The following is a 13,145-nucleotide window of genomic DNA, read 5'->3' as shown; positions in this document are numbered from 1 at the left end:
AGTCCTCAGGATCCTGCGTTTGCTCTTAGCACTCCAGCCCAAGTGTCAACTCCTTGGCCACGGAGCCAGAGGACGATAAAAGCTTCCTATGGCTGATATTTGTTCACCAAAACTGAGGGAGATATGTCTGCACAGTGTGGCAACAAAGCGTTCTGTGCTTGCAAACACTGTCTCCTAGTTTTTCCTGTCTCCATGTGGGGAGAGCCATCTTTCCCCGGCCCGTGGAAGCTCAGACCGTTGTCGGATTCAAAGACCAAGTCCAGAGGCCAAAAGAAATAAAGTGTTCACCCTCAGGCAGCTGAAAGCCCACCTCCACGCCCCTGGATTATTAAAGTACCCCTTCTTAAAGATGGGCCCTGAGGATGCCCACCTTTTACCTAGGAGCATGGCTTTTTCCTGGGCCTCAGCTGTACAAGCCCATCAGACCATAACACCCTGAGCTCAAGTTGTTGACGGCAGACACTGGGTGGGATCCACTCTAGCAAACAGATTTTAAAAGACATCTTCAACTTAGTCAATTTGTGGTTGGTAGTGTCAGGATGGATAGTGAAGAGATTGAGATTGTCAACAGCTTTAGTCTGCTTGGCTCCACAGTCAACACTCTTGGTACCAGCAACCAGGAAATTGAAAGACGTGTTTCAATGGGAAAGTCTGCTGTTAGGGACCTCTCCAAAGTACTGAAGAGCAATGTTGTCACTCTGAGGACTAAGGTGCGCTTGATACAGGCCATGGTCTTTGCAATCACTTGTTATGCGTCAGAGAGCTGGACAATGACTATGGAAGATAGAAGGAGAATCGATGCCTTTGAGCTGTGATGTTGGAGAAGAGTATTGAATATACCATGGACTGCTAAGAAAACAAACAGGTTCATCCTGGAGAGAGGTTAAACCTCCTTGCTCCTTGGAGGCAAGGATTCTGAAGCTTCATCTGACAAACTTTGGACATGTTGCAAGGAGGGACTAGTCCTTGAGAAGGACGTCATGCTTAGGAGGATGGAGGGAGAGCAAAGGAGAGGAAGACCCTCAATGAGGTGGATTGATCAGTGACTGGGGTAATGGGAGTAGGTGTGAGATAGTGCAATTGGCACAGGATAGAGCAGAGTTTAGGACTGTTGTACATAGGGTCGCTATGAGTTGTAGGCAACTCGACAGCACATAACAACAACAACAACAACAGTATATGGTACCAACAAGTCATTATATCGGGAGACATTGCATTGGGCAAGTCTGCCATCAGGGATTGCTCCAGATTACTGAGGAGCAATATCAGTTTGAAGACTAAGGTGTGCCTTTTTCTGACCATGATCTTTTCAGCCACTTGCTATGCATCTCAAAGCTGGACAGTGGACAAGGATGACAGAAGAAGAATTGATGCCTTTGAACTGTGGTGTCAGAGAAGAGTGAACAGGAGAACAAAAGAATATGTCTTGGATTTGGATATGGGTACAGCCAGAATGCTCCTTGGAGGCAAAAAGGACAAAGTTTCATCTCACATATTTGGGGCATGTAGTTAGGAGAGGCTAGTCCTTGGAGAGGGACCTCATGCTTGGAAAGGTGGAGGGATGGAGAAAGAGAGGAAGACTCTCAACCAGATGGACAGACATAGTGACTGCAGCAATGGGCTCAAGTGTGCCAGGGATGGTGAGGATGGCACAGGACAGGGCAGGGTTCAGATCTGTTGTTCACAGGGTTACTATTAGCCGTGCTTGACCAGAGAGCACCAACAACAGTATATTGATATAATCGTTCTGAAGTTAACTTTAGCATCTGGTATAGGATCGAGCAAAAAAATATTTTTATGTTGGAAACCAGGGGTCTCACTATGGGACAGGAGATCTAAAAATGTGAAATAGGAATGAGCAAGCAAGTACTATGTCCTGCTGGATCTAATCTGTACCTGTCACTGGACACACGGGGTCATTATGAGTCACTGTCAACTCTGAGCAACCATCAACAGCAAATACCTCTCTATAAACAGACAGCCGAGCGAAGGGCCTTTGAAATAATGATGAATGAGGTACATTGAGCACATCAAATGCCTGGACCTTGGTGTCTCAGTATCACTCTCCAATAAAAAGAGCCAGCATTCCGGGTTGGGCAAAGAAGGAAAGCATAAAACATCTTGTTCTAGGAAGTGAAAGATATGCTGCAAAATATTATGGGGATATGTTGGGAAAAGCACAAGAGGCGGCATGAAGGAGTTTTCCACTGTGTAGATTGGGGGTGGAAAACTCTACCCAAATGAACAGTGAATGTTATGAATGATAAGACAGTGAATAGAAAGAAACGTACCACTAGAAATGATAAAATTGAAGGAAGGGTAGATGCTGGTTCACAATGGAATGCCAAGCGTTTACATGGGATGGTGGCATTAGAAAAGCTCTACTTTTAATGACTGAAGTAGTCAGTGACTCAAGAAGCACTTGAGGGTGCTGAAACCACTGAGCTGACGCTTGTGGGGCAGCAAGATACGGACATGGTCTCAAAGGGGATCCCACGGACTGATTCATTTCTTTACAAAGGGGAAGTTATCTGGCTCAAATGGAGAAATCTGGCAGCTTTCACCTTAGCCCAGGAGTCTCAGGCAGCATCGCCAGTAATAGGACAAAGTGCCATCGTGTGTGAGAGGAGGCCAGCCTGTTCCTGATGTCGGTCGGTCTCCTGCCAAAAATGCATAGCCTGCCTCAATTCTTAAAAAATCACACAAGTGCAAATTGAGGGACATTAAACAATACAATTACATGATTGGGATGTGTTGAAATAGCATGAAAGCCAGAAGTAGACTGAGTGAGTGTTTGAGAATAAAGAAGACTACAGAGTATGCAATTGCAATGCACAGTCCTGGATTGAGTCCTGCTTTGGGGAAAAATCAGTTACTTTACAGGACATGATTGGACTACGTTGTAAAATCTGTAAGTAGATAGACTGTTAGGTAATAGTACTATATCAGTGTTCAATTTCCAAAATTGAGTAATCCTATGTGATAATCTCCTTGTTCTTAGGAAATAGAGATATTTATAAGTAAAAGGTCTAGAAAGGGGCAGGGTGTATGTTCATGTGAGGTTTCCACCTCCCGTCATTATCTAACTGGTTCTCTCCTGGAGTTTCCCAGTTCATGTGCTTCAGAGAGGATGGGCTTGGGCAGGATTCTCTCCTTCAGCCCTCTGACCTCACAGGTCTCTGACCAGCCTCTGGATGGCCTGCCTAGGGCTCAGGGGCCCATCACTTGTCCAGTCAGCTCTGGCCCAGAATGGGTCATGTGGTGTATACCATGAATGCCCCCACTACACCTTCAGAGGTCTCCTTCAGAAGGGCCTAACAGCCTGGCTGGTAGATTCTATATCAAAGGCCTTGTGTTTGAACTTTAAGCTTCATTCTTGCCCTCATTCATTACCCATGACTGCTTGGTGTCAGGTCTTGTACTAGGCTGTTGTTGGTTGTTGTTGTTGTTATCTGCTGTTGAGTTGCCTGTGGCCCTACGTACAGCAGCTCTGAACCCCTGCCCTGTCCTAAGCCAGTCTCACTAATTCTGACACACCTACCCCTATGGTCAGTTACTGTATCAGCCCATCTCATCCGGGTTCTCCCTCTCCTGCACTGTCCCTCAACCCTTCCAAGTATGATGTCCTTCTCTAAGGACTGGTCTCTTCTGTCCACATGCTCAAAGTATGGGGACATAGAAATCATCCAAACGGTACTTTCAGAAGCTCTGGCTCAAGTTGGAAAACAGTTGTTGTTGTTGTTGATGATGATGATGATATTTTTGTTGTGTGCTGTCAAGTCGGAACCAACTCATAGCTGACCCTCCAGTGGGTTTTCAAAGGTAGTAAATGTTAGGGAGCTCTGGTGGCCTAGTGGCAAGAAGCTGCACTGCAATCCCAGAGGTGTACGTGGTTTGAATCCACCAGATGGTCTGCTGGAGAAGGAGGGGCAATCTCCTCCTGTACCAGTCAGATCCGATTTGACGGTACATACACACAAAAATAATAAAAAATTAAAAAAAATTTTTAATTGTCTTTGTGTGTGTACCGTCAAATCGGATCTGACTGGTATAGGAGGAGACTGTCCCTCCTTCTCCAGCAGAACATCTGGTGGATTTGAACCGTACACCTCTGGGATTGCAATACACCTTCCTGCCACTAGGCCACCAGTGCTCCCTTAAAAAAAATTTTTAAAGGGTAGTAAATGCATGGGAGGAGATTGTCCATTCTTCTCCCACAGAGCAGCTGGTGGATTCGAACCACATGGCTTTGGGATTGCAGCACAAGTTCTTACCACAAACTCCCTAGAACTCCCCAACAGAAAGGTACAATGCAGGGCTGAACGGGGATCAGCAAACAGGTCATCAGCAGTGTTGGAGGGCTACAACCATAGTGTCAGCCATTTAAACCCAACACTGTGGACACAAGAGTCAAATACTGCTGGGTGGTGGCCTCCACTATGACCCCTGGGAGGGAAAGGACCCTCCCTCAGATAGGGGCCTTGCAGCTGGAAGAAGGCCCAATGTCATCCCAGATCTCTTTGCTTCCGTGCAGCCGGACCCAGCGGGCCGGGACATATCCATCCGTCCTCTGCTGGAACACTGTGAGAACACCCACATGACCATCTGGCTGGGCATCGTCTATGCCTACAAGGGGCTTCTCATGGTAGGTGCAGAGCGGGAAGCCATGGGGGGACCGGGGCGGGGAGAAGTCTCTGTCAGGGCCCTCTCCCCCAGGGGCCTCATCAACATAAAGATGAACAGAGTGCATATGGCTAAGCACTGATCCTGTGTCAGCCACACGTTATCTTGGTGTACACCTCACCTCTATGCAAGGAATAACAAGCTACATCCCCATTTCACTGATGAGAACACTGAGGCTTGGTTTTCTTGTCCAAAGCCATGCAGCTACTATGTGCGTGGCAATCAAATTCTTAACCAGAAAGTAACCAAAAACCCCCTCTGAGTCTTCCTCATAACCGTCACTGGACTGCTCCCAGGAGCATCTCACTGGGTTCTTTGTAAATGTGTGGGAGGTGAGTGGAGTAATCCCCATTCCGTGGACGAGGACAGTTAGGTTTGGAGCAGGTAGTGGAAAAGGGGAGCCTCAAGTAGATGGGTCGATACAAGGCACAGCAACAAAGGTGAGGACGGGGTTCTCTTGCACAGAGAGTTGCTATGAGTCAGAGTCGATTCAGCACACCTATGACGGCCACCTGGTAGCCAGCCATCACCAAACCCCATGTACTCCACTGCTGTTAGCTGCCGAGTCAGCCCCACCCGTGGCAGCAGCATCCACACACCAGGGAACAGAGTGCTGCCGAGCCCTGCACCTCGCCCTGGTCAGCCTGGGGGTCAAACCCTGTGATCCGTTGTCTGATTCTCTGGAAGTAGAGAGCCAGGCTTTTCTAGACCGAACATTAGACCAAAGCTCAAGCCTCCACTCCAGGCAGGTGGTGGCTGCACCTGAGGTTCATGAGCTGGGACTCCAGCCCAGGTCTCCTGCATGAAAGGTGCTAATTCTACCACTAATGCCTCATCGTCTCGTCCTACCCACCTTTTAAAATCAAAGGTCACAAGCCAAACCCGCCAAACACAATTGTGCAATTTCACAGTTAGGAAGGACTGGAAAGGCCAGCCCACTGTCCCTTACCTTCTCTCTCACAGACTGGACAAATGGGTCCTCTACTTAACATCCCTCCAGGGACAGGAAGCTTGTCACTGCACCCACTTCATGTCTTCCATAGACAAGTCCAGCCGTCATCTGTCTCTGTATGACCTTCATGTAGAAGCCAAAATTGAAATCTTTAAAAGTCACATGCACAGAAATGTCTTCTGCTCCCAGAATATATTCTTTTCTAACACTACTTGATCCCCTATCTTTCAAGAAGCCCCCTCAGAATAGCATGTGTTAGGGGGTCTTAGGTGAAGACTGCCTCCTACTTCCCATCAGTTGATTTCCGTAGAGGCCTTTTAATCCTGTTATATGGCCGCCTCACTACCCTGGCTACCGTCAGGAACACAAGAGGCAATGACCTTGGAAGTGTCCACAGGAAATGGGATCTTCAGGACTGGTCAGAAGTGCTGGGTTTGAGGAAGAAGAGACTTTGGGACATGGTCACCAGAAACTCAGAAGAGTTTTCAAACTATTAGAGATTTGAAGCCAAAGGTCAGACTTGAAGGCAAAGCTATGACCACACCACGTTGTGAGAATCAGGTGTCATGTGAAGAAGGATTTTTTTTTTTTAATTTTTTATTATTTTGTGTGTTTACCATCAAATCAGATCTGACTGGTACAGGAGGAGATTGCCTCTCCTCCAGCAGAGCATCTGGTAGATTCGAACCTCGTACTTCTGGGATTGCAGTGCAGCTTCTTGCCACTAGGCCACTAGAGTGAAGAAGGATTTGAGTAACAGCAGTGTCCATGTGGGCTGGAGAGCCCTGGGAAGGAACCAGCTCCCTGGCACAGAAGATGTCGTGTTAATGGCCTGCATTCCAGCGTCCAAATTGGACCCCTGGAGATCAGAACTAGAAGCTCTCCAACATCCCTTCCAGCCTCCATGTTCCTTGATTCTGAGCGTCTGTGAAATTAGATTATGGTGAATCATACTAGCATCTCGAAACTTACATCTTATCTGTAATGTTTTGATTATTCATTATCTTCCTCAGCCTTCTGCTTCCCAAAGTGGTTAGAGATGACTGTACTTCTTCCAGTGAAGCAAAAACCTCCAGCCAGATCATGTCAATAAAAGCTGTGTTTGATAGCCGAAGTGCTCTGCCATTTGCAATGTAAACGAGAAGCCCTTCCAGCCCTCCTGGCAAGCAGGGCTTGTTGGTGGACTGGTTGAATCCAGTCTCAGAGACTAACACCCCACCCCACAGCCTTTCTGTTTGGTGCTACAGAATCTCAGGGCTGGAAAGGGCACACCCAGCCCCTGTAGGCCCACCCGTCAAATGTTTCAGCCACTGCATCTGACTTGAGCATCCCCAACAAGTGTTCATTCACTTGCTGCTTCCTTACCTCAAGTGACGGCATGCTCACCCCCTGAAGAGCAGCCTCTACCTTCCATAAATCATTTCCTGTGACTGAACGCTTAGAAATATATTCACCCACAGTTTGGAGGCCAGAAATCCAAAATGAGGGTGTCCACAGGCCGCACTTCGTCCAAAGGTTCTTGGAAAGAGTGCTTCCTGGCCTCCTGCAGTTTCTGGTGGCTCCAAGAATTGACTTGCAGCTGCATCATGCCGGTCTCTGCCTTGGTATGCAGTCAGCTCCCTCTCTGCATAACAACTCAAAGACAACTCATTGCCTCCAGTCAGAACTGACTCCTAGCTGACGCTCTAGCGGGCTTTCAGAGGCTGCCAATCACATGGGAGGAGCTTGCCCATCTTTCTCCCAAGGAGCATTCCTTTTATACGTCCACTTGTAATTGGATTTAGAGCCTATGGATAATCCAGAATGATCTTCTCTTGAGATCATTCACTTAATTACATTCTGAAAAGACTCTTTCAAAGGAGTCACCTTCGGAGGTGCAGTAGATGAGGCTGTGGATGTTTCCTTTGGGGGTCATCAAAGATGAGTTGCCTTTTCAGAAAGTTCTTCATTATCCTCACCTGAAAATTCCTCAGTATACCTTGTGCCCTTTACCCCTCATTCTGGTCACAGTCCACTCTTGCCACCCTCTTGCACTGTGGCCTTGGCCAGCCCCTTCCTCCTCTCTGGACCAGTGAGGGAGGGTGGTCTCCATCACGTCTGAGAATTTTTCCACCATGGGCTCCTGTGTATCCGTGGCTGAGCCATTGTGGGGTGAAGGATAACTAGGCAGCCATAGCACACCCCATCTGCCTTTCCTCTGTGGAGCGAGATGGTGACAACAGAACCCCTACTTCCCATACCCGCAGCCCCCCGACCCCGAGCCCCCCTCAGTTGGGCAGCTGGGCAGAGCAGGGAGCATGTGCTACACTCGGTAACGACCATCTCCCCTTTCTGTTCACCGTTTCAGTTGTTCGGTTGTTTCTTAGCTTGGGAGACACGCAACGTCAGCATCCCCGCCCTCAATGACAGCAAGTACATCGGGATGAGCGTCTACAACGTGGGCATCATGTGCATCATCGGGGCTGCTGTCTCCTTCCTGACCCGGGACCAGCCCAACGTGCAGTTCTGCATCGTGGCCCTGGTCATCATCTTCTGCAGCACCATCACTCTGTGCCTGGTGTTTGTGCCCAAGGTACCCCGCACCACCCTGGCCTCATAAGCAGCTTGCCGGCTGTTCTCTGCTTTCCAGACATTTGACTCATGCTTTTTATTCCCCCTTATAATGGAAACCATGTAAAATACTATAGAAAAGTTGTTGTTGTTGTTCTTGTATTTGTTATGGAGAAGGAACCGACTCAGCTCACCTTCCAGTAAGTTCTCAGAGGTGTCTAAATCCCATGGGAGGAGACTACTCATCCTTCTCCCACAGAGCATCTGGTGGATTCGAACTGCATGCCTCTGAGATTGCAGCACAGCTTCTAACCACTAGATAGAAAGTGCAAAAAAGAGAAGGAAAAAAAAAGAAAAGTTTCAGGGACTCACCCATTCCCACCATCCTAAAATAATCATTAATATTTTTAGGGGGGTTTTAGTCTTTTATTTTTTCTTAAGCAGCTAATAAGTGATGTTTTTTAGGAAGTGCCGTTGTAGCACACCTCTCATTCTGAATTTTCTTCCCCTGGTCTTTCCCCCACATGTTCATAGCCGTCACTGAGGGGTAATGTCATCACTTTACTTTACCTTTGATCCCCAGCTGGTGAATAACACAGTCATTTCCAGTTTTTTAATAGTATCAGTAAACTTTTTTCCTAGACAACACATTTTCATTATCCCAGTTATTCCCTTCGGCTTATTGTTATTGTTATAGGCCATCAAGGCAGAGCCGACCTGTAGCTGACCCTCCAGCAAGTCTTCAGAGACAGTAAATCACACAGAGGGAGATTACCCATCCTTCTCCAGCAAAGCACCTGGTGGATTTGAACTACATGCCTTTGATATTGCAGCACAGTTTCTTGCCACTAGGCCACCAGAGCTCCCTCTAGTCCCAGACAGAGTATTGTTGGGTCAAGTGGAGTAACAGCTTTTAACTTTTCCATTTTAGTCCCTTCCATTTCCCGCTCATCTGAAGGGCTGACCTTCTAGACCAGCCAGGAGAGAGATTTCATTTGCTGTCCAGCAGCTGGCCGGTGAGGCAGAGGCCTTGACTCTTGGGAGCTGCTGCTGGGCTGGGTAGAGGCCTTGGATCTTAGAACTTGGGCCTTGGATCTTGGATCTTGCATAGAGTGTACCCTGCTGGTCTGGGTACAGAAGTGAGCCTTGAGTTGGGAGCCTCCTGCTAGTATATCTAGAGAGAAGCCTAATCTGGATGGAGCTCAAAACTATGTCAAACTGCAAGTGAAGAAACTGATCAGCGAGAGGAAGGGGACACGAGTCCAAGTCTTACACAGACTGCCCTCCCGGTTCCATGTGCTGCAATGGGGGTGGGAGGAAGGAGCCCTGGAGTTCTATCTTCATCACTGCCTCTCTCCCTTCAGCTCATCACCCTGAGGACAAACCCAGATGCAGCAACTCAGAACAGGCGGTTCCAGTTCACACAGAACCAGAAGAAAGAAGATTCCAAAACATCCACTTCGGTCACCAGCGTGAACCAAGCAAGCACATCCCGCCTGGAGGGTCTGCAGTCGGAAAACCATCGGCTGCGGATGAAGATCACAGAGGTACCTCCCACAGCGCGGCCCTGAGCCTCTGTCACCTGTCTGTGTGATCCCATATGGCTCTCAGAGCTGCTCTGGTCCCCTCCTCGCCCCCCAGTGCCCTGCATCAGGGCCGTAGGATCCCATCGCTGCCATGACATGCGGAGATGTAGGCGGCCTGGCAGCATCCGGCAGGAGTTTATTGCCCGCCTGACCCAGGCTCTTGGAGTTCAGCAGTCCTCAGACTCAGGTGTCCACAGAAAGAAGGCTGTAGCAGGATTGTAGGAGGTCCCGGATTGTAGCAGCTTCTTGACTGCCTCCTCTCTCAATACACTTCAGCTTCTTTTGCTGTCTCTCAGCCTCTTTCTTTCTCTCAACCTCTTTTTTTTTCTTTTTAAGAACTGTTTCTTTTGTTTCTTTGGATTGGTTTGCATGCTTTCCTTTTATTCACAGGGGTTTCATACAGTCATTCCCATCCATTGTTTTTTGTTTGGCTTTTTTTTTTATTACCTCCATTCATTCACTGTTGCATACTTTCCTCCCTGTCCACCCCTCCCCGCAAGTTCCCTATTCTCTTTGAAAAGTAAGAAAAAATTCTTTTTTACATTTATATTTTTTATAACCTCTGTCTTTCTCAATCTCTCTTTTAAAAGCCCTTCTTCTCATTATCTCTCAACCTTTCTTCTCTCTCTCTCAAACTGTCTCAGCCTCCTTCCCACAACCTCTGTCTCTCTCAAGTCGTCTTTCTCTCCCTCTTTCCTCTTCACTCATTCACTCTCCCAGCACATCCCAGTAAGTCCCTGTGTCTGTTTAATGCAACACAGGAGAGAAGGGCTTGAACAGAAACTCTTTTCAAGGAAGAGTTTGCTGCAGTAGCCCTGGCCTATATCCTGAGGGTTCTTCAAAGGTTCTTCAATATTCCACAGAGGCCATAACCAGATTTCTTTGAACCAGCATCCAGTCTAAAATTCTGGACCTCCCATACCATGGAGTTGTTGTTGTTTTGTGTCAGAGAGTTGGAACCCAATCCATAGCTGCCCCTCTAGCTAGTTTTCAGAGGCAGTAAATCAATTGCCTGTCCTTCTCGTGCAGAGCAGCTGGTGGATTCGAACCACATGCCTTTGGGGTTGCAGCACAGCTTCTTACTTGACCACCAGGGAGAGGAGACTAAATGACTTTCCCTTCTCTTCCCCTCCCTTTGAGTTCAAGGGTATGACTGACCCTGAGGTCTGCAGGCCTGGTGTTTAATAGGAGATTCTGGTTCAGTGAGTATCATCCGAAAGGAACAAAGGAATTTGTGTCTAGCTAAGTGCAAAGAAGCCCCGAAAGAAAGAAAAGAAGTGTTTATGTTTCTCCCACATAACAGTGCAGAGAAGTCTCTGGGCAGAGACCAGAGCCCCGTGAGCCACTTCTGAGCTCCAGAGGCTTCACTGCCCTGGCAGGGACGGGACCGGGGTCTCGGACTCAATTGGAGTCTCTGTCTTCCAGCTCGATAAAGACTTGGAAGAGGTCACCATGCAGCTGCAGGACACTCCAGAAAAGACCACATACATTAAACAGAACCACTACCAAGAGCTCAATGACATCCTTAACCTCGGGAACTTCACCGAGAGCACAGGTGAGGGGCCGGGGACCCTGCGGCGTGGGGAGCTGGGTTCCAGACACCAGACACCCAACTTCCATTTTACAGGTGAAGAAACTGAGGCCTGGAGGAAGGAAGGGACTGGTGTGGAAGGTTTAGAACCCACCTCTTCTGACTTCAGTTCAATGTCTGTTTTGGAACGGGACCCAAGATTGTAGTTTCTCAGCCCCTGGGGTTCCAACTTCTCATGGACACATGTCCCAGCATTCCTCACATGCTTTTATTGGCACATCACACATTCTCACATTCGCTTCCTTAACATATGACTGTTCAAATGGGACTGACAATGTACAGAAAGAAATGGCAGGCTAAAGCCTAGTGAGGCTCAGCCTGCTCTCACCAAAGTGCACATTTTAAATAAAGCTCTGGGTTCAAATCCACCAGCTGCTCCGTAGGAGAAGGATGGGCATTCTCCTCCAGTGCAATTAACTGTCTCTAAAAACCTGCCAGAGGGTCAGCTATGGGTCAGTTCCAACTTGATGGTACACAACAACAACACCAACACACACACACACACACACACACACCCTGTAAAATAACGCTCTCCTCCCTAGTCACTTGGCAAATGCAACACAAACCATCATTTTGCCTACATTTTGATGTGGCTTTTAAAGATCACCAGTGTTAATAAGAAGGTGTGAAAATGAGGTCGCTCTTACAGGTTTTTGGAAGTCAGTCTTGCACCTTCCAGATGTTACTTGAAATGTCTTGATCTGATAACTCCACTACCAGGAACCTACATTGTGGGAATATTCAATTACAGAGACCCAGGTAGCTGATGGTTAACACAGAATTACTGTGGGAGGAAGTAGAACTCACTCATGTTTTTGTCATAAAGGTGGTTCCATTCTGGTACAGCCAAACAGAGTATTTGGTACAGCTATTGAAATGAAGTCCGTCTGTTTATGTTGCTATGGACAGATCGCCAGATCAAGAAAAGCCCCACAATACATTTTGATGCACACGCATGCATACACATATACAAGTGTAAAAGGGGAGTCCCGGCAGTACAGTGTTTAAGCACTTAGCTGCATACTGAAAGGTCAACAGTTCGAATCCACCAGCAGCTCCACAAAAGAAAGACGTGGCAGACTGCTTCTATGAAAATTGTAGCCTGGGAAACCTTACGGGACCGTTCTCCTCTGTCCTATAGGTTTGCTAGGAGTTGGGTTTGATTTGGGGGGGCTTATGTGTAAATGGATTTTTTATTATTATTGAAAGTATCCACAGCAAAATACACACTCATTCCGCAATGTCTACATGTACAATTCAGTGACACTGATTACAGTCTTCAAGCTGTGTGACCACTCTCACCACCCTTTTCCACATTTCCTCCCTCATCCACATAAACTCACTGCCCGCTGCCAAGCTCAGTATCTAACCCTTCAGGTTGGTGTTATCCGTTTGAGCCCAGATAAATATTCTTTTTTTCACATTGCTTAAATTAAAAATTTATTATATTAATATTATTTTTATATGAATTTATTTACAAAACTTAAATTGTTTTTCAGAACAGATTCTTCCAATTTGCCTCATCCCAGATAAATATTCTTGAAAAGAGCATAGTGACCAGGATAGACGTAAATGAGATTATGAAAAGGTTTGAGAAACAAACATCAGATTGTTCATGGAATTCACCTGTGTGGAAGGACATTGTCTAGGTGGGAAGAGAGCCTTCCTTTTAAATGCTTACCCACCCGTGAAAAGTGCCTTAATACAAGAACAGCTCTTTCCTAAGTTAGGTTAGCTGAGTTGGCAGACAGAACATGCCTTGTGCATTTCAAGTTGCCCTAAT

The 13,145-nt window shown here is 47.2% G+C and overlaps 1 protein-coding gene across 1 annotated transcript in view; it reads left to right on the top strand.

Annotated features, from left to right (window-relative positions):
* Window positions 1-13,145, top strand: part of GABBR2 (gamma-aminobutyric acid (GABA) B receptor, 2) — a 518,990-nt gene that overhangs the window by 500,818 nt on the left and 5,027 nt on the right. The window contains exons 14-17 of the mRNA XM_006886874.1: window positions 4,535-4,645; window positions 7,983-8,207; window positions 9,550-9,732; window positions 11,197-11,326. Of these exons, the coding sequence (XP_006886936.1) occupies window positions 4,535-4,645; window positions 7,983-8,207; window positions 9,550-9,732; window positions 11,197-11,326 (649 nt within the window). The remainder of the gene's footprint in view (window positions 1-4,534; window positions 4,646-7,982; window positions 8,208-9,549; window positions 9,733-11,196; window positions 11,327-13,145) is intronic.

This window comes from Elephantulus edwardii, unplaced genomic scaffold, assembly GCF_000299155.1.
Source record: "Elephantulus edwardii isolate Elephantulus edwardi_28Jun2011 unplaced genomic scaffold, EleEdw1.0 scaffold00052, whole genome shotgun sequence".
NCBI lineage: Eukaryota > Metazoa > Chordata > Mammalia > Macroscelidea > Macroscelididae > Elephantulus > Elephantulus edwardii.
The sequence above is the reverse complement of the archived record's forward strand: the minus strand, read 5'-3'. Positions and strand labels throughout refer to the sequence as shown.